This window comes from Cryptomeria japonica, chromosome 3, assembly GCF_030272615.1.
Source record: "Cryptomeria japonica chromosome 3, Sugi_1.0, whole genome shotgun sequence".
Lineage (NCBI taxonomy): Eukaryota > Viridiplantae > Streptophyta > Pinopsida > Cupressales > Cupressaceae > Cryptomeria > Cryptomeria japonica.
This window is the reverse complement of record NC_081407.1, coordinates 323,142,236-323,166,794: the sequence shown is the minus strand read 5'-3', so window position 1 is coordinate 323,166,794 and position 24,559 is coordinate 323,142,236. Positions and strand designations below refer to the sequence as shown.

Genomic DNA, 24,559 nt, shown 5'->3' with positions numbered 1-24,559 from the left:
AATATTGCCGAGAGGATCGAAATTAGCTCTGGATCGGTAGAAGGTAAACGGATACCACTGCATTTCTAGCCAAGCACTTTCTGTTGCTTGTGTTGTTGGACAAGACTCCTCCATATTTCCAATAAAGAATGGAAAGGTAATTGTTGTCTTCTGCCTTATTCTTTTGAAGCTCTAATATGTTTCAAGTTGCCTGAGAACTTCAAGTAGAACCATCCTGTTGGTTGGGTAGATCGCAAGTTAGTAAGGATGACTATCAAAACCTTGGATTCTTATGTATGTAAATTTTGGAAACTGGATAAATCAGGATCCATACTTGCTGATCAAACTTTTGGCTTCAAAAGATAACCTTTGGTGAGTTCCTTCTTGCAATGTTCTTGTGATGTACATTAGGAACGCATCATGTGCTCGATAGCTTTTCTCCTTAAGCTATAGCTACGGGTAACAATCATAAGATCTAAATTCACCTTCACCATTACCAACCACACCTCTACAGATCAGTCTAGAATATCTATAAGTACTAGCCAACAGGTAGATAATATAGGAGCTCATGTAAAATGACTTTATCCTCTCCAAATTTATCAATTGTTCATGAAGGTTGTTGCTGATTATGCGGAACCAATTGAACATCCGGACTCCCGAGGTAATTTTATCTATGAAGTAATACATCCATGTCTCAAATGGCGCACCCTTAGGGCTGCCCATTACTCTATTCAGCAATAAGATAATGTCACCATATTCTTCCTTGAAGTATGGGCGTAGCAGGACCTTTGGCACTTTCCCTTGGGGTCTTTTCTTTTCCAAACATGATTTGTTAACATTTGCCACACAGAGTTCAAACTGGGCGTCATAAATCTTTTGGGTATCTTGTTTGGTCTTGTAAGAGGTTTTATTGTAGTTTGGAATTTCAAACGTTTCTTGAATGGACAGCTCTGAAAGATTAGCTAAAACCCTCCCATCAGGTGCAATGATCTCTCTTGACTGTGTATTGTAGTGTCTAGCACACTCAACCATCAGCTCAACACATTGTTTAGCCAAAGGAAATCCAGTTGCTTGGACGATGCCATTTCTCATCATCCGGCAAGCAATGGGTGTCGGCAGGTGTCCATTATGACCATACATTCTCTTTTTGAATTTTTCTAAATCCACATGTCCAAGGTCAGTGTCTGTGATATTCTTCCATTTAGATTTGATCTTGGATTCTGGTTGTACTCCTTTACTGGCAAACTTCATTGGTTCTTTTCTGGGAGGTGCTCCTTTGGTGGTCATTAACTTGCATAACACATAAAAATTCAATATTATTTTCAAGATTTTAAGTCTGATTTTTTTTTCTTTTATCTGAAAATTTCACTTTCAGCCTGTAAAAAAGTTAAATTTTTGCGAAAAAGCAGATTGAAAGTGAAGGGTTTGGCCAAGAAATTGATAAAATTGAGTGAAATAAGACAGAATAATAGAAGTATTCAGTCAATTTCAAATTTTGTGTTTTAGAAATTGATCTTTGTGATTGAAATTCACCTTCAATTTTGAAAATCTGTAAAAATAAAAGCACTTAATTTCTTGACTTCAACACTTAGAAAAAATCCACTTCTTCAAAATTCCTCTTCAAAAATCAATTTCCTCAAAAATCTGAGAGAAAACTTATTCTCAACCTGAATAATGAATTTGAAAGTGACTAGTTGAAAATATATAGAGTTTAAGGTTTTAAAACTTAGAAGCTTCTTCTTTGTTTTTTTTTTGTATTTTAATGTTTTAAATCATTCCAAAATGGAAAGTTTTATTTCTCTCTCAAATCCATCCTTAACTAAGGAATCTTCTAGAACTTTCTTTTTAATTTCCAAAATTCTTGATTTTTTGAGAATATTTCTAAGTGTTGGAATTATTTTCCCTTCTTTTTAATTTCCAAAATTCTTGAATTTTTGAGAATATTTCTAAGTGTTAGAATTATTTTCGAATCAAAAAATAATTCTAAGTGTTGGAAAATAATTAAAAATATTCATGTGTCAAATTTTATTTTCCAACCCGTTCGTTGATGGACCCTTGATTTCATGTGCAATTTTCCTCAAATTTGTATTTTCTTTAGCCATTTTTCTTTCTTCATCATGGCAAGTTGATTTTAATTTCTAATCTCCAAGTCTTGGGTGAATTTTTTTATGTCTATGTTAGGCATCTTCACATATTCCATTTAAGCCTAGGTAAATTCAGAATGCCTATGTGATTTTATTTTTTCTTGTACTTGATCAAATTTCCAAGATGTTTGGACAATCTTCCTTGGGAAATTTTTATCTTCCTTTAGGCAAATTTTCATGTCTTCTTGGTCTTTGCACATCTTGGCAATCCCTTTCATCTTCTCTTTAGCCTAGGCGGACTTTGTGTCTTAGCCAACTTGGTCTTGTTTTATTTCACCATGTCTAGGCGGACTTGGCTTCATCTTTGACAAGGCGGACTTTGTCATGTCTTAGGCAAGGCAAACTTCACTTTTTGTTGGACATCTCCTTCATGGACGGACTTCATAGATGTCCTACCATTCTTCTCCACCATACTTATTCAAATTGTCATGTTCATCTTCCTTGGGCGGATTTGCTTCTTGCTTAGGGAATTTTCCTTGACACAACCAAATTTTGATATTTTATTCCCCAAGGTATCAACACTTAGCCAATTTTTTGAATTTTTTCTTTAACCAAAGGTAGGAGTTTGATGAACCTTTGCCATGGGTTACTTGACTGAAGGTAGGAGTTTGCTAGTGCTTGGACAAATTTCTTGTGCAGGAAGCAGACTTTGGCAAGTCTCTGCTAAGAGTGGACTTGGCGTGTGCTTGGACAATCTTCCAAGGCGGACTTTACTCTTCCTTGGACAAGGCGAGGTTGGAAGAAGCTTGGACATGCTTCCACTTTGCTTTGTCATCTTCAATTTAACCTTGGCGAACTTTGTCTTCCACTAGCCATCCTTAGCTTGGGCGGAGTTTGAAGATGTCTGGACAAGTCTCCTTATGCCTTGGGTGAACTTTCATCTTCATGCCACCTTTTCTCCAAAACATCTTCATTCAAATTGTCATGTCCATCTCTGACCTGCCATGTTCATACCTAGATCATCTGGAACAAAAACCCTACTTAGGGTTCTACCTTGCTTTTTGCACTTAAAGACCAAATTTTTCAATTCTGAGAACATGGGTAGCAATAATATAGCTTGAGGGTCAAAACCCTAATTCCAAAAAAAACAAAAAAAACAAAACCTTGCTTTTTGCACTTAGGCAAAAAAATAATCTAAAGACATGGGCAATAATGATATGACCTGAAGATCAAAACCCTAATTCCAGAAAAAAAAAAAACGATAAAAACAAAGCCCTACTTTTTATACTTAGAGACAAGATTTTCAAATTCTGACATGGGCAGTGACCAAATGACCTGAGGAACAAAACCCAGATTCCACTTTCAAAAAAGCAAAAATTCCTAATAATAGAAAGTTGTCATAAATTACCCAAAGCAATTGCGATCCTCGTCCTTCAGACCTTCTAAGCACTTTGACACCACTCATACATGATTCTGAACATGATTTACTTGGCTCGGGATGACCTTAGAAACTCAAACTCAAAACTCTCTCAGAAAATGGATTTATGAAACTGCAGAGCTAGAACAAAACCCTAAAAAGCGAAAACAAGGGGGTCTCCAACTGCGATGGGGCGATGTGTGAAATAGGTCACAACAGGTCCCAATCTAGAGGACCAAAATATTGTTGGTACTGTGGGAAACCAGGTCATCTAAAGAAAGATTGTTGGTCTTGGAAGAATAAAGGAGACAAACAAGAGGGTAATAAGAGGCAAATGTGGTAAGTAATAGATTTGAAGAAGATGCTTTGATTATTTCCCTAGATAATGCTGATGATTCATGGGTTTTAGATTCAAGGGCTTCAATTCATGCTACACCTCATAGAAGTTATTTTCTTGATTATGTCCAAGGAGATTTTGGGCTAGTTTATTTGGAAGATAATGAACCTTGTCAAATTGTTAGAAAGGGAAGAATTAAGATTAAGTTGTAGAATGGGAATCATTGGCTACTACAAGAGGTAAGGCACGTTCCAAAGCTGAGTAAGAAATTTAATTTTAGCAGGGCAACTAGGTGATGAAGGTTGCACAGTTACTTTTAATGATAAAAATTGGAAGGTTTCAAAAGGTGCCTTGAAAGTAGCAAAAGGTGTGAAAGTAGGCACCTTATATATTTGTATAGGTCATATTGTTCCTTCTACTTTAGTTGTTGCAGGAAAAACCCAAACACATTCAGGAACAGTTGTTGTGGGTTCGCAGGAAGAAACTAAAACAGTTGTTGCAAGTTCTGAAACAACACTGTGGCATAACAGACTTGGGCATATGAGTGAAAGAGGTATGAAGTTACTTCATTCTAAAAAGGTTTTACCAAGTCTAAAATGCATTAATATGGATTTTTGTGAAAGTTGTGTGTATGGCAAACAAAAGAGAGTTAGTTTTCTCAAGGATGGGAAGCAAAAGAAAGATGAAAAGTTGGAGCTTGTGCATATAGATGTATGGGGAGCGACTCAAGTATCTTCTCTCGGTGGCTCTCGGTATTATGTTACATTCATAGATGATGCAACTAGGAAGGTTTGGATTTATTTCCTTAGGCAGAAATCTGATGTATTTGAAACATTCAAGAAATGGAGAAACTTGGTTGAGAATGAGACGGGTAAAAGATTAAAATGTCTCAGATCTTATAATGGTGGTGAGTATTGCAGCAAATAATTTGAGGATTATTGTTTCATTAATGGAATTCGTAGGCAAAAAACAGTTCCAAGAACTCCACAAGAAAATGGAGTGGCTATGCACATGAATAGGACAATAATGGAGCGTGCAAGGAGTATGAGGTTGCATGTCGGGCTGCCTTTAAACATGTGGGTAGAGGTTATCAATACTGATGTATATTTAATTAATAGAGGTCCCTCAATTCCTTTGGGTTGTGGTATTCCAGAGGAAGCATGGACAGGTAAGAAGGTGAGTTATTCTTTTCTCAAAACCTTCCGATGTGAAGCATTTGCACATGTAGATTTTGAAAATACAAACAAGCTGGATGCAAAATCAAAAAAGTGTATTTTCGTTGGATATGGCATTGATGAATTTGGTTATAGGCTTTGGGATGTTGAAAATCTGAAAATTATGAGAAGCAGGGATGTTGTATTCAATGAGAAGGTGTTGTACAAAGATCAGTTGCAGCAGCATGAGAAGAAAGAAAAGGATTATGTGGTGCTCGATGATGTTCCAGTGGTTCCTCATGCTCTACAACAACAACTAGAAATAACACAAACTCTAGTGAATGTTAGACGGTCAACAAGGCTAAGTAGACCTCCTGAAAGGTTCTCTCCCTCTTTGTATTCTATTTTGTTAACAGATGGTGGTGAACCAGAAGGATATGATGAAGCTATGCAAACGGATACAAAGGTTCAGTGGGAGCTTGCCATGAAAGAAGAAATGGACTCCTTGCGAAAAAATTAGACTTGGGAATTATGTAAGTTGTCTGCAGGTAAAAAGGCTTTACAAAACAAATGAGTTTATAAACTAAAAGAGGAAGATGGAGGTAAGCACAAATTTAAGGCCAAGTTAGTTGTCAAAAGATTTGCACAAAGAAGGGCATTGATTTTGCTGAAAGTTTTTCTCCGATTGTTAAGATGACTTCTATTCGTACAATTTTAAGTATTGTGGCTGCTGAAGATTTGCATTTGGAACAATTAGATGTGAAAACCGCCTTTCTCCATGGTTATGAGGAGGAGGAGATATTTATGGAACAGCCCCAAGGATTTGAGGTCACAGGTAAGAAGAAATTGGTGTGCAGATTGCAAAAGAGTTTATATGGTTTGAAACAAGCACCTCGGCAATGGTACTTGAAATTTGATAGTTTTATGGCTGAGCAAGGCTACAACAGGTGTAATTTTGACCATTGTGTTTATTTTAAGAGGTTGGATAATAAAAGCTACATTATTTTGTGTTTATATGTTGATGATATGCTTGTAGCAAGGTCTAACATGGATCACATTAGAGAGTTAAAACAACAGTTAGCAAAATCATTATAATATCCCCCTTAATTTTTTTCAAATTATTTCAGTTTACAATCAACACAAACACCCGTTAGGGTTAGAAAATGAAATCCCAATACTGTTGAAAGTAACCCTTTCCACCTTTTCATACCGAGGCCCAATCTGGGAGGGTGAGAGCTGTAATGTCCCCATTTTGCAAGCATCAGAGTTTGTAAGAATTAGCCTATCATTTGACCCTCGTAGGCTAATAATTATTGATAGAGGGCCTCATGTGGCAGTTACTTGGTGATTAGACACATTACTCTTCAGCTGGATTCAGGTTTTGGCCTTTGCACAGGTTTTTTGACTCAGATTGGCACACTTACTATTTATAGTAAGTTACTATTTTGGGAGAGTCAGGGTTCCTATTAATAGAAAGACACCTGAGCAGAGCTTATTGGCAGTGTCAACCTTGATTGGGCCTTTGCAGCTATTTCTAGACTCAGTTCCACATACTTACTATTTATAGTAAGTCACTATTCAAGGTTTCTATTTTTAGACAGGCATCCAATCACATGGAGAACAGGGAGAGTCGACTCCTGGCTCAGACGATTTAGCAATCAGACAAGTACATCAAGAGATATTAAAGTTTAAGTGACTTAAGTGATTTATTTAATATTTTAGTATTATTATAAAGTTCTAAAGTAACTTTATAATAATAAAGTCACTTTAATATAATAAAGTGCGTTAAGTGAATAATTTAATGTGGGAATAAATCTTTTATCCCACAATGGCCAAGAAGGTGTTTGAGCTCTCTTAAGGAAAGAATAAAAGGAAAGGCAAGAGTTCATTCTCAGCATCCAGTTGATGAATAGTATTTTGATTGATTTTTATTGTGGAGCCTAGGGCTTTCGCAATTTTCTTCTTTGATCATAGGAAACGAAAACTTCCTATTGATAGTAATTTTGAAGGTGTGAAATAACACCTGAATTATTGCAGTTGTGGGAAAGAATACTTCAGTTCTTTCATTTGTGCAAATTGGTGAAGTTTTCTACAAGGGTTTGAAGTTTATTGTTGGAGAACATTTATAATTGGTTGTGAATCATCCTTCTTTGGCACATGGAGTTATATCATTCTTGTTGGGAGAGATTATCAACAAATTATTCAAGGTTTTAAGAGCAGATTGCAAGTTTGTTCTTGCTGCTACAGTGCGCATGAACAGTGCGCGTGAACAGTGCCGCGCTACAGTATTTTGCTTGATTCCGATTGCAACTGTCATCTCCATCATTAAGCATCACTATTATCAGGTTCCTCTTGCAACTATTAGTAGCTAGTATTGAAATATTAGGCATATAATTTTGCTGTTGTAAGTGAAGTTTTCTACAAGGGTTTGAAGTTTATTGTTGGAGAACATTTATAATTGGTTGTGAATCATCCTTCTTTGGCACATGGAGTTATATCATTCTTGTTGGGAGAGATTATCAACAAATTATTCAAGGTTTTAAGAGCAGATTGCAAGTTTGTTCTTGCTGCTACAGTGCGCATGAACAGTGCGCGTGAACAGTGCCGCGCTACAGTATTTTGCTTGATTCCGATTGCAACTGTCATCTCCATCATTAAGCATCACTATTATCAGGTTCCTCTTGCAACTATTAGTAGCTAGTATTGAAATATTAGGCATATAATTTTGCTGTTGTAAGTGATAACTTAGAATCAGATTTGGCATTGATGTAGTCTTTTTGTAAGCCAATTAGTCTTGGTAAATCCATAGCAGCATTGTACTTAGGAATGAATTCAATAAAGAAGATATATGTTGCATACCATTTGTTTGACAAAATGTCCTTTTAATAGCATATATGATCAGCATAATAGTTGCATGCCAGTTGGTTGTTGAAATGTCAGTTGGCTGTAGGTATGCATTCCATATCTAGTTTTCATGTATATGCATTAAAAATACCAAAAAGAACTGCACACGCATACTAGTTCATTGTAAGAGGTATTGTCAACATCATTGGTGAACTTCCTAAATTTCTTGGCAACTTTCAAAGTGTATCAAACAATCTGAAATACAAAAATCAGAATAGAGAAAGACAGCATACAAAGTGTTTGACAATATTCCTTGAGCCAAAATCAGTCAGTTTGGGCAAGGGATATTACAGTGGTATCAGAGCGGTTTCCTGCCAACCTGTTGGGTGATGGTTGCATTCAATTGGTGGGAAAATCATCCGTGTACAAATCAGTTTTGATTTGATTTTCAGTTGGGTAGTGAAAATGGGCTACATGACAACATTGTTCAGCGATAAACAAGCACTGAAAGAACTTGAACAATCACAATACAAGCTCAGCCGAGAGTTGTTGCGTTTAGAGCAAACGCTTTCAAAGTTTGGGTTGCCTAAAAGATTCAATTCACTTCCTACCAGCAAAGGTCGAACACCACAAAACAAAGAAGAAGAAGTGATTAGCATGTTTAAGGAGTATAGCACTCTTCCTCAAAAAAATAAGAAGGAACTTCCTTTCATGAGTTACATGGATTTGCACCCGAGTCTTTGCCATAAGACAGAGTTTGCAAGGAAGAAATATCACACTATAGCTCATGAATTGTTTACACATGAAATGGATAGAGAATCTACACATAAGGATGATACAACTCTTCATCAAAATGATTTGGTATCTTCAAATTCCTATGAAGTATGCAGAAATTTATATGATGAATTTGATAGACATGCTGATTTGATTCAAGAAGACACTAGCACAGCTTTGGGTAATGATTTATCTACATCATCCTTGCAAGAGGTGACTCAAGAAGTTTCTAATATAGAGGCTACTTCTGATTTTCATGACAGCGATGATGAAACTTTGCATGAGCATGAGACAGCAGTGTTTTCACATGTGCAAAATGATCCTATTGAATTGTCACATGAAAGTACTCAGAAATTGGGTACTAATGATGCATTGTATGTGGAGGATTCATGTCATGGTGAGTCTGATTTTCCAGATCAGACCTTTGAAAACAAGCTAGAAGATTCATATGTTGATATGGAATCCCAAGATCGTGCTTTGGATGGGCATGCAGTTACTTTGAGAGTGGAGGTGTGTGAGGATACTGTCATACCAGCAACTTCTACCTTATCAGTTGAGCCATCCTTTGAGGTACAAAGCAGCAGTACCTTAGATGTTGAGGTGTGCATGGATGAAAGCACACATGATGCTGCTTATCATGTAGTGAGTGATGACGAATCAGCCTCATATCATAGTGCATATTGTGAATCGGAAAACTTGTATGGGGGTCATAAGCTACAGAATCCTCATCATTTGGTTGGGCAACTAAAAGTGAATGACAATATGATTGCCACAACCATTGAGCATTTTGATGTTGCTCGTCAGATGTTGGCTACCTATGGTTGGAGTACTCCTTTGACAGATGAGCATGGTGATAGTGGTTTTTCCCTTGCAGAGATACATGCACTTCGAGAAGCAATTGGAATGATGAAACAAAATTACCTAAAACTACTTGCGGACAGGGATTTTCTTCTCGAGTGGGATTGCATTTGTTATGATGCATTGAAGGGAAAGGAGGAGCAAGTCGATGAGCTCACTCATGAGCTTGAGGTGACTATGGACTCATTGCAGAGTGCCGAGTTGGCTCTTCAAGAGTCACAGTTACAGATTGAGAAGCTTACCGAGGAGTTGAGTTTGGCACAGTCTCCACCAACAGCAGATATAGTACAGTTATATATAGAGGCAGTTGATGAGGATTTTATATCCACTGGTTGTAGTGAGGATGTGGTTACATCTATCACAGATATAGGTACGAAAGTTTCAGCTGGGATGAGTACCTTGGTTGAGAGCAGTAGAGAACCACTAGTTGCATCAAGTTCTCCTGAGGTCAGTACTGTGACAGTTGATGCAGGACAGTTTACTGGTAGCTCTTGTGTCACAATGGTGGATTCTCTTGAGAATTGTGTGGTAGTACACAACGCTACTCCGTCCTCACAGGGCATTTGCAGAGTGTCATCTAGTTGGGAGTATGGCTCCCATGTTGATTTGTTTCCATCTCCTGGAAGCAAATCAGTCACTTCATCCCATGCAGCTGATTTTGGATGCCAGCTTGTTGTTTTTTAGAATCAAAGGGATCAGCTGCTCGATTCAAGTGTTGTTAGTGATGAGCCATTGACAGAGGTTGGAGCATTTTACCGCGACTACACAGTGAGGAGTGCTCATCATTTTTCTTTTGATCCACACACAGAGCACTTGATGATGCATCCATGTGGATTGGCTCCGAGATGCCATCCTTTGTGGGATGGGTATTCATCATCTTCAGAAGATGGGATTAGCAGTTGCGAGCGCCCGACTCAGCAGTTTATGGGGGATTACTTGCAGGGACAGCTGTCAGTTATACATCATGCTGATATGTATCCAACAGGGTTTGCTACTTCTATGTCACAAAGTTTTCTTATGGGTACATGGTTACAGGATGACTATGGTGTCAGTGGGCATGATGGTTTGGTTAGTTATCACATCCATGGGAGTTTACCGAGAGTTGTAGAGAGATATTGTGTTATAGACACTTCCGGATATTTTTATCTCTATATGGCGAATGGATGTGGGGTTCAGTTGTTTTGGGATCCAGGAGGCGACAGGTTTGGCACAGTGTATTGGATGGGTCCCATTGGTTGGCTTCACCACTTCTGGCATGGTGAAGTTGAGATCAGAGTAGCGCAGAGGAAGTCAGAGGGTATTAGGCTTGGCAGACTTCCATTCCGGGTTTGGGATCCAGGAATATTGTGCGCAACTATGTTTATGTTGGTGCTACAAGAGTCGGTTAAGGATGTGTGGGACATTTCACAATTCTCCTTTTGGGCCTCCCGAGGATTGGAGTTTCTTTGCAGTGGAGATTGCTTGGGGACAAGCAATTTCAGGGAGGGCGGACTGTAATGTCCCCATTTTGCGAGCATCAGAGTTTGTAAGAATTAGCCTATCGTTTGACCCTCGTAGGCTAATAATTATTGATAGAGGGCCTCGTGTGGCAGTTACTTGGTGATTAGAGACATTACTCTTCAGCTGGATTTAGGTTTTGGCCTTTGCACAGGTTTTTTGACTCAGATTGGCACACTTACTATTTATAGTAAGTTACTATTTTGGGAGAGTCAGGGTTCCTATTAATAGAAAGACACCTGAGCAGAGCTTATTGGCAGTGTCAACCTTGATTGGGCCTTTGCAGCTATTTCTAGACTCAGTTCCACATACTTACTATTTATAGTAAGTCACTATTCAAGGTTTCTATTTTTAGACAGGCATCCAATCACATGGAGAACAGGGAGAGTCGACTCCTGGCTCAGACGGTTTAGCAATCAGACAAGTACATCAAGAGATATTAAAGTTTAAGTGACTTAAGTGATTTATTTAATATTTTAATATTATTATAAAGTTCTAAAGTAACTTTATAATAATAAAGTCACTTTAATATAATAAAGTGCGTTAAGTGAATAATTTAATGTGGGAATAAATCTTTTATCCCACATTGGCCAGGAAGGTGTTTGAGCTCTCTTAAGGAAAGAATAAAAGGAAAGGCAAGAGTTCATTCTCAGCATCCAGTTGATGAATAGTATTTTGATTGATTTTTATTGTGGAGCCTAGGGCTTTCGCAATTTTCTTCTTTGATCATAGGAAACGAAAACTTCCTATTAATAGTAATTTTGAAGGTGTGAAATAACACCTGAATTATTACAGTTGTGGGAAAGAATACTTCAGTTCTTTCATTTGTGCAAATTGGTGAAGTTTTCTACAAGGGTTTGAAGTTTATTGTTGGAGAACATTTATAATTGGTTGTGAATCATCCTTCTTTGGCACATGGAGTTATATCATTCTTGTTGGGAGAGATTATCAACAAATTATTCAAGGTTTTAAGAGCAGATTGCAAGTTTGTTCTTGCTGCTACAGTGCGCATGAACAGTGCGCTACAGTGCGCGTGAACAGTGTCGCGCTACAGTATTTTGCTTGATTCCGATTGCAACTTTCATCTCCATCATTAAGCATCACTATTATCAGGTTCCTCTTGCAACTATTAGTAGCTAGTATTGAAATATTAGGCATATAATTTTGCTGTTGTAAGTGATAACGTAGAATCAGATTTGGCATTGATGTAGTCTTTTTGTAAGCCAATTAGTCTTGGCAAATCCATAGCAGCATTGTACTTAGGAATGAATTCAATAAAGAAGATATATGTTGCATACCATTTGTTTGACGAAATGTCCTTTTAATAGCATATATGATCAGCATAATAGTTGCATGCCAGTTGTTTGTCGAAATGTCAGTTGGCTATAGGTATGCATTCCATATCTAGTTTTCATGTATATGCCTTAAAAATACCAAAAAGAACTGCACTCGCATACTAGTTCATTGTAAGAGGTATTGTCAACATCATTGGTGAACTTCCTAAATTTCTTGGCAACTTTCAAAGTGTATCAAACAATCTGAAATACAAAAATCAGAATACAGAAAGACACCATACAAAATGTTTGACAATATTCCTTGAGCCAAAATCAGTCAGTTTGGGCAAGGGATATTACAAGAGCATACAATGTTGAGGTGATCATTAGATGTAAGAAACTGAAATTGATTACAATGCTTGGGCGGCAAGCCAGCCCCTTCCACTTTTCAGCGGGATAATGAGAATACTGAAAGATCACTTGGCGGTAAACCAGCCAAGGACAAGCCAAGAAACTGAAGTAGCAATCACTCAACTGCTTATCCAGTGTGAGGACTAGGAATGAAATTACAAATCAACTCTACGGCTTATGCAGCGGGAGGGCAATATTCCAATATTCAAAGTAGACGGCAAAGCCAGCCTCTTTCACTTATGTAGTGGGACTAAGAGCAATAATCCAATTAGATAGTTGTTAATACTACTAACCAGCTTTACAATGCACAATATGAATTACAAATTAAGAGAAATCACTATCCCAAAGATAGGCGGAAAGGCCAACCTCTTCCACTTTGCAATGGGTCTAAGAAAGATCGATAGAAATTGCTATTAGTACTACTACCAGCATTACAATATGAATCATAGAAGATAAGAATAAAGAACCAACAGTTGCAAACAATTACCAAGATCTTTCTCTCCACACCAAAGAACCCACACAAGAAGACACTCCAAATCGGAAAATCACTAAATCTGATATACTCCCAGCACACTGAAAACACACAGAACAACAACACCAAATCCCACTAAAACACTCACAATTCGCCCAATTCTTAACCAAATGACATGAAACTGAAAGCATATGATCACTAGGAGGTAGGCGATCAATCCTAGGACAACAAAACATGGCAAATTGACCCCAATAATTTATGCATGCATCCCAAAGCACTCAACCACATGGTACGGCCAGCTAGGGTACGATTTTGCAAAAATAAAAAATCCCAAACACCATTTTAGACTCTACAAACTCACAAAATGAATCATCAAAACCACAAAGAGAGATAGAAGAAATACCCAGAACGAGAAGAATGACACACTGAGACCTGCGACCAAGAATCTACTTTAGCACACTCCATGACCAGCAACAAAAACACTCAAAAATCCACACAAATCTTCACCATATTGAGTCCAATTTGCTCCTCCGGATGAGAAACAATCATACATTCAAATAGGCGCTATCTCTCAAGCACAAAACTAAGGCACTAGGAGGTATGCATTCCTTGAAGTAAGAGTCTGACAGCATTTTGGCAGCACTTCGTTATCAAAGTAATAACGGATACCAAAAACAAGAGCCCAACACTCTTATTTATAACTTTTTGAAGCTCCAAATTCAAATTCAACTCCCTCCAAATTGCCATGAAATGAAATGAAATTACATCCAATTTGGTCGCCCAAGCAAAAATAATATTTGTCTTTATTTTAAATCATGTATTTTCTTCAAAAGGGATGCCCACTCAACATAAGTAAAAAATAATTCTTAATTCTTCAAATCGACCCCCTCAAGGTAGCAAATATACTTTATGAAATATTCATAAAGTGAGATATGGCATCCAAGGAAATTAAGTGAATTATTTCATAAAATTAACATATTTCTTTCTAAAGCGTCCATCATGCCTTAAAAATAATTCACTTGTAAAATATTTTTCCTCAAGCATAAATCCCCCAAAATAAGCTCCAAAAATGCTAGAAGACAAACTGCTCAAACTGACCTGCCGAAAATAGCCATCTTAACTGGCTTGCTGAACCCCTGCTAAAAATAGTGCTCCTAAAATAGCACTTACTAAAAATAGCATACTGCTAAAAATAGTAAGTGTTTCCAAAGTGATTTTAACCACATTCTGAGCAGTCGTCGCAACTTACTAAAAAGAGTAAGTCCAGAAAAGTCTTCAGGTTCGTTTGCATGTCACACCATTGTGAGGCTCTCTAAAAACCAAAAAAAAACCAGGAAAAAAAGTTGTCTTCACCCCCACTTACTAAAAATAGTAAGTTTGGAGAAAAGTCCTCATATTCAATTGCATGTCACACCATCATGAAGCTATCTGAAAACCCAGAAGGAATCCAGAATCAGAACTATAAAACTCCAACATGCAAGCCACCAAAACTGCCAAAGCATCCTCCTAGAAAATAGGAAACCCTAATTCTGCCTCTAACTGACCAACGGGTCTCGGGATTGGCCAACAATCCCCAAAACAAACTAGAGCGGAAAAGGGGACATTACAATCTTTTGCTATGAAGGATTTGGGGCCAGCAAAACAAATCCTTGGTATGAAAATTTGCAGAGATAGGCAGAAAAAAAAAATTGACTCTATCTCAGGTTGATTATATTGAAAAGGTGTTGCAGAGATTCCATATGGAGAATGCAAAAGCTGTAAGCACACCTTTGCCTAGTCATCTAAAATTGACTAAGGAGGTGTGTTCAAAGACACAAGAGGAGAAAGACAAAATGTCCAAGGTACCATATGCTTCAGCTATAGGAAGTTTAATGTACGCCATGGTATGCACGAGACCCGATATTGCACATGTTGTTGGAGTTGTAAGCAAGTATATGAGTAATCCAGGATTGGAGCATTGGAATGCAGTAAAATGGGTTCTCAGGTATTTGAGAGGTACATCCAATAAACATTTATGTTTTGGGGGCTCTAATACTGATTTAGCAGGTTATGTAGACTCAGATTTGGCAGGGGATATTGATACCAGGCGGAGCAATACAGGTTATGTCTAATTGTAGGTGGGACAGTGGTGAGTTGGATCTCCAGGTTGCAAAAGGTGGATGCTTTATCCACCACAGAGGCAGAGTATGTAGCTGCAACAAAGGCAAGCAAAGAGATGATATGGTTGCAATCTTTCATGGAAGAATTGGGCAAAAGACAGGCTAACAATTATTTATTTACCGACAGTCAAAGTGCCATCCATCTTGCAAAGAATTTTGCCTTGCATTCAAAGACAAAACACATACAGTTGAGGTATCACTTCATTTGGTTAGTGTTGGATGATGGACAATTAAGGCTGGAAAAGATACATACAAATGAAAATCCAGCAGATATGCTTACAAAGGCAGTGACAAGAGAGAAGTTGAGCTCCTCTTCAACTTCGGTTGGTCTTCAAGACTGAAAACAATAAAAACAAAACAGCAAAGTCCAGGGTGTTTCATTCCAGTGGGAGCTATAGGGTCAACGGTGTTATGACAGTCTCCAAGTGGGAGATGATATGTTGTGGAGTCCGATCAATCTCCAAGTGAGAGATAGTTGTTATATGGAGCCTAATCACACTCGGAGGTTAAATTTTCCCTACTTCTATCGGCGCGGTTTCCCCCCATATTATTCAACGGGGGTTTGGGGGTAGCGCCCCTAAGATTGGGTCAAGGGGCAGCGCCCCTAGCGCGCTCCCGCGATACAGGGTGGGGTCGAGGGGCAATGCCCCGCGAAGCCAAAAAACTTTTATTATTTATAAAAGCGTCAGGTGTTATTTTTCTATTGGCTGACATGTAACCCTAATTTTGTAACCAGCATAAGTCTTGATAAAAAGGCTAAGGGTTAGGGTTTTCAGTAGAGAATTTTGTAGCATTTTGCAGCGGTATTGAGTTGTAAGGGGATTGTTGGTTGTAATCGATTTTGATTTACTAGATAATAATATTGGACTCTCTGTTTAGAGGATGTAGCCCGAGATTGGGTGAACCACATTAAATATTGTCTCTTCCCTGTTATTATTTATGTGTTTTTCATTCCTGTGTTTAATATTTTATCTGAGTATAATTGATATTTTCTGCATGCAATTCCTAACAGCCACCTCATGGTGGTTGATCGGTGGTCCCATGAGGCCAAAGGGGTGCAAGGAGTGCTCTACCCTTGGGCTTAGGAGGGAAGGATTCTAGGGACACCCTATTGCAATGCATCTCAACCCTCTATCATGGTTGATTAATAGGCTAAGGTGCCCAATCATAAGGAATGGAATAGGATGGTATGATGAAGGGGAAACGGTTATAGGACACCTCACCAGGTACACCACCTCATATGGATCGCAAAGGACCACATGAGGCCAAGAGGGATGGTATATCCGCTCTTGGGCCTAGGGTAGAGGATCTCTTAGGCACCCTATCAAGTCACCTTATCCTAGCTTCTCTTTGGTTGAATTTCATCAATAAATTAGCTATATCATATGATTAAGTTAATGTTCCTGTATTCCATTTCTTGTTTCACTTGGAATTGTGGTTTTAGGGCAAAAACTAGGGCATTTACTAAAGGGGACATTACAAATGGTATCAAAGTATGATCGCGCCAGCCTGTAGGATAAAGATAAATCAATGGATGCATTCTAGTCAATGAGGAGTCCAAAAATACGTGTATTTGTGAGTATGCTCCATGTTTGCATATATCCATGTGTGTATGCTTCGTGTTTTTCTGCATATGCTCTGTATTTGGCATGTTTACTACGTGAATATCTATGATTACTGTAAACATATTCCTATCATCATGAAAATTCTATTTTTGGTTGATCTAGAATATGAGAATAACAAGAGTGAAACAAAAGAGATACGAATTTATTCAGGAAAGAACATTGCATTTAAGGTCATAGATGGGTCTCATGCTTTTAATCCTCTCCTCAATATATAGGAAGTTCACCCTTGATTTGTCTCGAAGAAATATCCATAGGACCAACCAATACAATTCTTACGATTACATTTGACGAGAGAAAACTTGTCTTAGTTGAGATAACTGAATTAAAGATAGAGATATATGCCTTGTGATAATATCAGAGTGGCACAGCAGAAGCTAAATATATCACAAGGAGATCTAGGGATTGGTTTAGGGATCCTCACATTGAACAAGATTTGGTTAAAACTATCATTGCTTGATGACAAGCAATCTTGAGAAAGGTGGACTGCCAGATCCCACCTGAAACTAGGGCAAAATATATATGAATCATAGCCTTTTCAAAACTAAATCGCAGCCTTAAATAGTGATTAAATCTCGGTGGTGGCAAATAAATGGAGAGGGCCGACCTAGAGTTTTAACAAAACAAATGCAAGGGCAATCACTATACAATTAAGGCTAACCTTGGTAAGGAGAGCAGCGATTAGGCAAATAAAATTAAAATAACCTTGGCCGACTTCCTAATAAAGCATTTAAATTTAAAAACCTTATGAAAACCAGCTCGGTAAACAAAACAAGGCCAACTTCTTGCTACAGATCGCCTCCCTTCAAGAAGAGGTTCAATGGGTTATAAAAGGAAGAGGTATATATGTGGGAGCTCATCTTTCAGGGAGAAAGGCAGGTAAATGGATCAAATAAGAACAGTTATGATATAAATGAGCATACAGTGATTGAGCATTACACTAGAGATCTAGTACGGTATAGTAATTCTTGGGGTGGGCGACATGAAGTAATTCTATATAACTACCCAAATAAAGAATAATATGAATGCAAACAAATATATTATACTATATGGAATATAGTCAACAATGTGTATTCTTTATATACTTGTCTAAATGCTACAATCAGCCATGATAGGGATACTAAGGGATTACAAGGAGGGGAAACAGCGATGAGATCCTCTTCTAAAGTACGCCACCTCATGGTGGTTGACTCGTGGTCCCATGAGCTCAAGGGGGTGCAAGGAGTCCTCTGCCCTTGGGCTTAGGAGGGAAGGATTCTCAAGACACCTTATTGCAATGCACCTCAAGCATCTATCATGGTTGATCAATAGGCTAAGGAACCCAATCATAAGGAATGGAATAGGATGGCATGATGAAGGGGAAATGGTTATAGGACTCCTCACTAGGTACACCACCTTATATGGATGGCAAAGGGCCACATGAGGACAAAAGGGATGCTATATCCCCTCTTGGGCCCAAGGTCGAGGATCTCTTGGGCACCCTATCAAGTCGTTTTATCCTAGCTTCCCTATGGTGAATTCCATCAATAAATTAGGTATATCATATGGTTAAGTTAATGTTCGTCCATTCCATTTCCTTGTGATTTTAGGGCAAAAAACTAGGGCATTTACAAAAGGGGACATTACATTTTACAAATACTATATGTATTTTAACACCGCCCTCCACCGCCGTTCCCTCACAATCTCCAAATTTAGGCCCTTGGTTTCTCCATCCCCGAAACTTGTCCCCCATTGGGAAACTCCATGGAACTATGCCTCTAACAACAATTTAGGGACTGCAAAAGCTTGAAAACTTGAAAACAAATAGACAAATAAAGGAATGTGTAGCTTGTGAGAAAGCATGAAAAGATCAAATACTTTGTATTGATTCGTCTGAATAATATAGATTGAAAATAATATATGGACTGTAAAAGTTCATAATCTTTAAGCAAATAAATAAAAGAAATTCTAATTTACTAAGCATCAAAATTCCATTTACTTTCATTGAATTACAAATTCATCAGAATAATATGGACAGCAAACTTTTATGTGATTTTTTTTCAAAAAGCACTGTGGCAGCAATTCAGGGCCTGCAAAAGCTTTAAATTTTCTGAATAATATAAGAATTTGTAACTCAATTAAACATGAAAATCCAATTCCCTTTACTTGAATTTACAAATTCATCTGAATAACCTTGATAACAATTGTTAAAGTAGCTTACCCAGAAATCCCCTCATAACAATTTACGGAGTGCAAGAATTATTATTTGTCAAATGAATTTATAACTTATATGAAAGAATCAAAATTCATCAGAACTATATAGAAGCTAAGTTTTCACTTAATTTCCAGGTTCTTTTGGAATGATTTATAGAATTTTCCTTTAATGCTTCCAAGTTTGACTGCGTTAACTTTTTTTTGTCAAAATATTAGATCACACTCATTTGATTCATCATGGAAAAGTAAGAGCCAAAGAAGAGAATTAATCATCGAATATAAGTCAAATGTTGACAGAAAAAAATCCATACAGTCAAATCCCCAAACATCATAAAAATACTATATCATGAACTGTGAAAAACTGATGTCTTTAATTTATGAGATGCTAAACTTCAGATCCTTAGAAAATAAACAAAGAAATAGAGGTTATAAAAAAATGGCAAAAAGTATCAAAATTCTATTCACTTCAATTACAATTTGATATGCCATGTTAACCCAGTAAACCTCTTGCAACAGCTGATGAGCCTGAGATGCACAAATACTTTTGAAATAAATAAATAACCTTCAATTGACTGTATAAATTAAAAATACTAATAACTCTTCCCAATTTTATGGACTACAAAAGTTTGGGATTTTTTTAATCTTTAAATAGAGAGTTGAATTTGTAACTCACGAGAAACCAGCAAATACAAAAGTGAATAAGGCGGCAGAAAGAGAAGTCAATACAATTCCTAATGCTACTTCGCTCGCGTTCATCTTGGCTATAATTGTTCTGCCTCTCTGTGTGCGACTTTGTGATAATTTTATGGATATTCTGCTATCTCGTTTTAACGAGTTTCCCTGTTTAAGAGGCAGCTCAAAAGCCTTAATTTCACGCCTACATTTTCCTGGCCATTTCAGCATCTTTTTCTGAAACCGGGCTGTTCACTACTAAGTATACAAAAAGTGGACATATATTAATATAATATTATTTTGAGTGGATTTGATCGATTTTAATTTTAATTTGATAAATTTAAGATATTAAATTTCTGAACCATTTATAGAGTAGAGGATTAGAGAGGGAATTTAAAATCATTAAGATTTGTTGGGTAAAAATTTTGTAAACTTGTAAAGGGTTACAAAAAGAGTGTTTCACGACAACACTCCGGATAATATCTCTTAGAAGGCAAAATACGCTCCCTCCTAATTATAAGGAAAGGTTCCCCCTTTCTATTGCACTTATTCTACTTTCTTCTACCTACTAACTTTACACTAATTAAAAGTACAACAACAACTTGGTTCTTTTTTTTCAGAACCAATTCTATCTAATTTTCTTTTAAGAACAGACTTTTCCCTTATTTTAAATAACTTAAAAACTTGCAGTAATACTTAAACTAATTATTTTGGAAAGTAAAGTGTCCATGAAAGAACAAAGTCTCTTGTTAGTTTCCTTTTTTGAAAATGATCTAGGGACGGAAACTCGCACACTTAAAAACTCAAAGATTCTCTTTATGTGTTATAACTCCTATCAACCACTGTAACCCAAATATACAGTTAGCTCTTAGCTCAAAGACTGACAGATATATTGAAAGATATTCTACTCTAACTAGATAGTTTGCACAGCACAAAGACTTCACTTTCTATCTTTTCAAATTTAACTCGAGGGATAATTTGCAAAAGCACAAAGACATGAAACAATATTATCTTAACCAGAATCCAATTATTGAATCTTCAAAGTAACTCAAAGATTACTTGTAAAAATCCAAAGTTCTTCAATATATATCACCAATAACTTTCACCAACTTTAATCAATTAAGAGAAGATGATACTAAATGGCATAAGAACATCAATATCACACAAAGATTGAATTCAAAACAAAGTTTGAATGTCAAGCTTCAATCCTTCTTGATTAAATTGTAAATTTGCAAAAAGAACACAAAGTCTCAATTTGTTCTTCACTTGGGTAGAGTTTCGTTGCATAAAACAAAGATGGAAAAAGATCTTTATTACAATTAAAACCCTCATATATATAGAAGAGGGGTGCTGCATGAAAATAGGAAATATAATTGATTCTATGACTAAGTCAAAAAAAGAGTTCGATTTGACTTAGGACTTGTGCATTCAACAGGTGTATAAGAGCAATTACAAAAAGACACTTAAAATGTCGCTGGATAAAACAAAAAGCCACTGGAGAATCATGAAAATGACTAAGTATCACTTTCCTTAGGTAGAATTCTTCTTCTGAAATTCTTCAAACTTTTGGAAAGCATGCTTCAACTGAACTCCATCAGGTCCTTGGGTATTACTAGTGATGATCTTGCCTCTACTAATGGAATCCTCTAAATCAGTACAACATTTCTTATGCTTTCTCAGAATAGTATCTAAGAAATCCAGGACAAATTGAAAGTCAACCAATTTATCAATCGAGGATAAAGAGAAATCCTCTCTATCAACTTCAGTAGTTACAAGTAAACTAAATTCTTTAATGATCTCATCTACTGGTAGCACTTTCCCATCCTAATCAAGGAACACACATGGGATTTTTCAAACCTTTGTAACAATATCTTCCTTCTTGTCAACACATTAATTTAAAACCTTCCTCATATCCTTGACTAGATGCTCAAGAATGTTCATTTTGTGTTCTAAGGCTTCTCGTTGCTCCATGTACATGTGTCGTGAAGGAATAACATTATTCTGTATGTGTTCATTAGGATCATAATCTTCAAATTTCAACCAAACCTCAAAGTCTCTTTCTTGTGTTTCAAGCTCCTGGGAGAAGACCTCTATAGTGTTATCTATCCTTGTCCTAACGGTATCAAGGTTATTGACGATGGTACTAGCTGAACCCATGAGTCGTGTGCCTTGACTCAAAATATGATCCATCCATTTTTCCACAGCTCTATTACGAGATGCCACTTTCTCGGCTCTTTTAACAACCTGCTCATCTAAGCAAGAAGTTATCGGTTCAACACTCTCAGAAGACTTATTTACCTTGATCAAGATCGAAGTGAGTTGCTCGATCCGTTCTTTGAGTTGATCTTTCTTAACCTTATCTTCATCATATCTGGCAACAAGAGCTTCCAAAGTCGATATTACATCTCCTGAAGTAGAATTATGAGTTTGTTTTCCTAACTCAACCCTCTGATAGTATAATCAATATCTTGTACTTGACCAATAATTGCACCTTGGGGAGGAACATCAATCTCAGCATGTTTGTTCTTATCTTTATCGACCTTAACTCTTGACCGAGTCTTATCTTTCTTGGTAGCTTTGGATTTGATAGGAACAAGTTGACTGAAATCAAAATCTTCGAGGGAAACAACTTGATTCTTCTTGTTCGGGGCATTAGAAAACAACCAAGGTGGCAAGGTAGAATCATCTTCCCCACCAACCACCACATTCTGGGAAGGATTGACAAAATCTTGAATAGTTGTAGTCACAAAAGGAGAAGCTATGGTGATCACATTGATGGGATTTTCTAATGAAGATTCATTTGACCTAGGAGTTGGCTCATTGATGAATTTATCAAAATCATCTAATATAGATGTAGACACTCCAGACAACGTGGGAAAAGCCAAAAAAAAATTCTCAATATTATCATGGGGTGTGTCTAGGGCTGACTCACTAGTACTTGTGGAAGATACATGAGTAATACTTGATGAAACAACACTTGCAAATATCAAAGGCTCAAGATCAGAAGTAGAGATAGGAACTTGCAATGTAGATGCGGGAGAAGATACCTGGAGTAAAGGTTCATCTGTTTGTGGCAACTCTTCTACATTTGACTCATCTTGTTCCTGATCACCCTCATGTTCATTAACTAACTCTTCATCGGGAAGTTCACCCTCCTCTTGATCATTTGGTGCATCCAATCTTGATATCTCCTGAAAATTAGAACTTGAAGGCTCTCCTTGAGATTTACCTTTCATGGATCCAACTGTGAATTTCAATTTAGGAGCTTTTCTTGGAACCACAATATCTTGTTTGTTCTTGGTTCTTCTCTTTGATATCTTTCCCACTGAGCCAACAATGTCATCATCAGAAACAAAGGAGAAAGGTTTTAGGGGAACACCATGCAAAGATAACCAAATATTAGTATTTGTGAAAATACTCTGAAAATGTGCTCTAATGGAAATACATTACTTTTGTGACCATTGAATAAGAGACAAAGGAGTAGAAGAAACCCTACTCTTTTCATATAAAGGAACCAAGATATCACCATACTCTTCCAAATCATTAGGAACATCAACAATACCAAAGTTCTCAATTTGTTCAACTGTCAAGTGGCAATAATCAAGTTTCCTCATATCATGCTCGGATCTACAATCAGCCCAAACATCTTCGATCCAATGGACATGCACATAGGCCTTCTTCAGTTTGTTTCTCATACCCCTATAGTCAAAATCCTTCCTAGTTTTGAAGAATCTCATAGTGACTCTTCTCATCTCATCCTTCATGGCTCTGGCCTTGAAAATAGAATCGATAGAATATCTCCCAATAGAGATAGAGAATTTAAAACCTGTCTTATAAGAACTAGATTGGGACTCATGTACTGCATTCATCTGACAAGCAAGCTCCATTAGCATAATCTTGTTAGAAGGATATCTAGGGAGCATGAAGGGCTCACCATTGAAACATCCAACCCTAAGGTAAAAGTTGGAAACTAAAGAAACATGCATCCATATTGATTAACAACTTCCCATGCGTGATCAGACACCCTCTTATTATATTGATTTTTATCCTTCATGACCATATAATAACCAAAGAAGGCATCATTGACTCTTCAGAAATGACTATAACTTTCTTTCAAGACCAACTAGGTATAGTATTCATGTACCTCAACTTGCCTTCTGTCACTAGTAGTAGTTAAGCCAGGAAAGTGTCTCATTGAAGATGCAACATACACCAAGTAAGAAGTCATATAGAACTTAAGAGTAGTAGGAATCTTGGCACTCACAGATGGCATCACTAATTTGCTTTCCCCAAAATATCTTCTCTTTACTATGTCTGATCACATGGATATATTGATACATCCACTTGTAGAAAGTATTATAAGTAGGAAGTCCTTTAACTCTACTCAAAAGAGTTATCAAGTCATTGACTTCTTCAATGAAGTCGCACCTGGGAAGAGTTTCTGGCCATCTGGCAATAGTTGGCCTTGGAGTTTTAAGCCAATGGTCATTAATATTATGCCTACACTTGTCAGAATTCCTGTCAAAGTAGGCTACAACTGACTGCATAGTGATATCTGAATATCTCTGAGCACTCGAACATTTGAACACTGAATCAAAGAACTCTTCACCAAACCTGATTAATTTCTTTCCAGATTCATCTTTCATGCTTTTTCTTTCAGGATCAAAATGCTTCGCCACTACCATCACAAACTCGGGATCCTGTGCTAACATGGAAAAAGTGGCAACTAACTGTATACCACTATTGATAACTACTTCCATATCCCGGTATGAAGGTGGTTTCTTGATTCTTTTGAGAAATTCTTCTAGGTCA

At 37.2% G+C, this 24,559-nt stretch overlaps 1 protein-coding gene across 2 annotated transcripts in view; it reads right to left on the bottom strand.

Annotated features, from left to right (window-relative positions):
• LOC131035954 (uncharacterized) overlaps window positions 1-19,996 on the bottom strand; it is a 176,000-nt gene extending 156,004 nt beyond the window's left edge. Inside the window, exons 1-2 of one of the 2 annotated variants that reach the window (XM_057967742.1) lie at window positions 19,749-19,996; window positions 19,550-19,600 (exon numbers count right to left, since the gene is read on the bottom strand). In XM_057967742.1, coding sequence (XP_057823725.1) covers window positions 19,550-19,600; window positions 19,749-19,978 — 281 coding nt within the window. In that variant the 5' untranslated portion in view covers window positions 19,979-19,996. The remainder of the gene's footprint in view (window positions 1-19,549; window positions 19,601-19,748) is intronic. The other variant, XM_057967743.1, reaches the window with a different exon arrangement.
• Window positions 19,997-24,559: the final 4,563 nt, after the last annotated feature.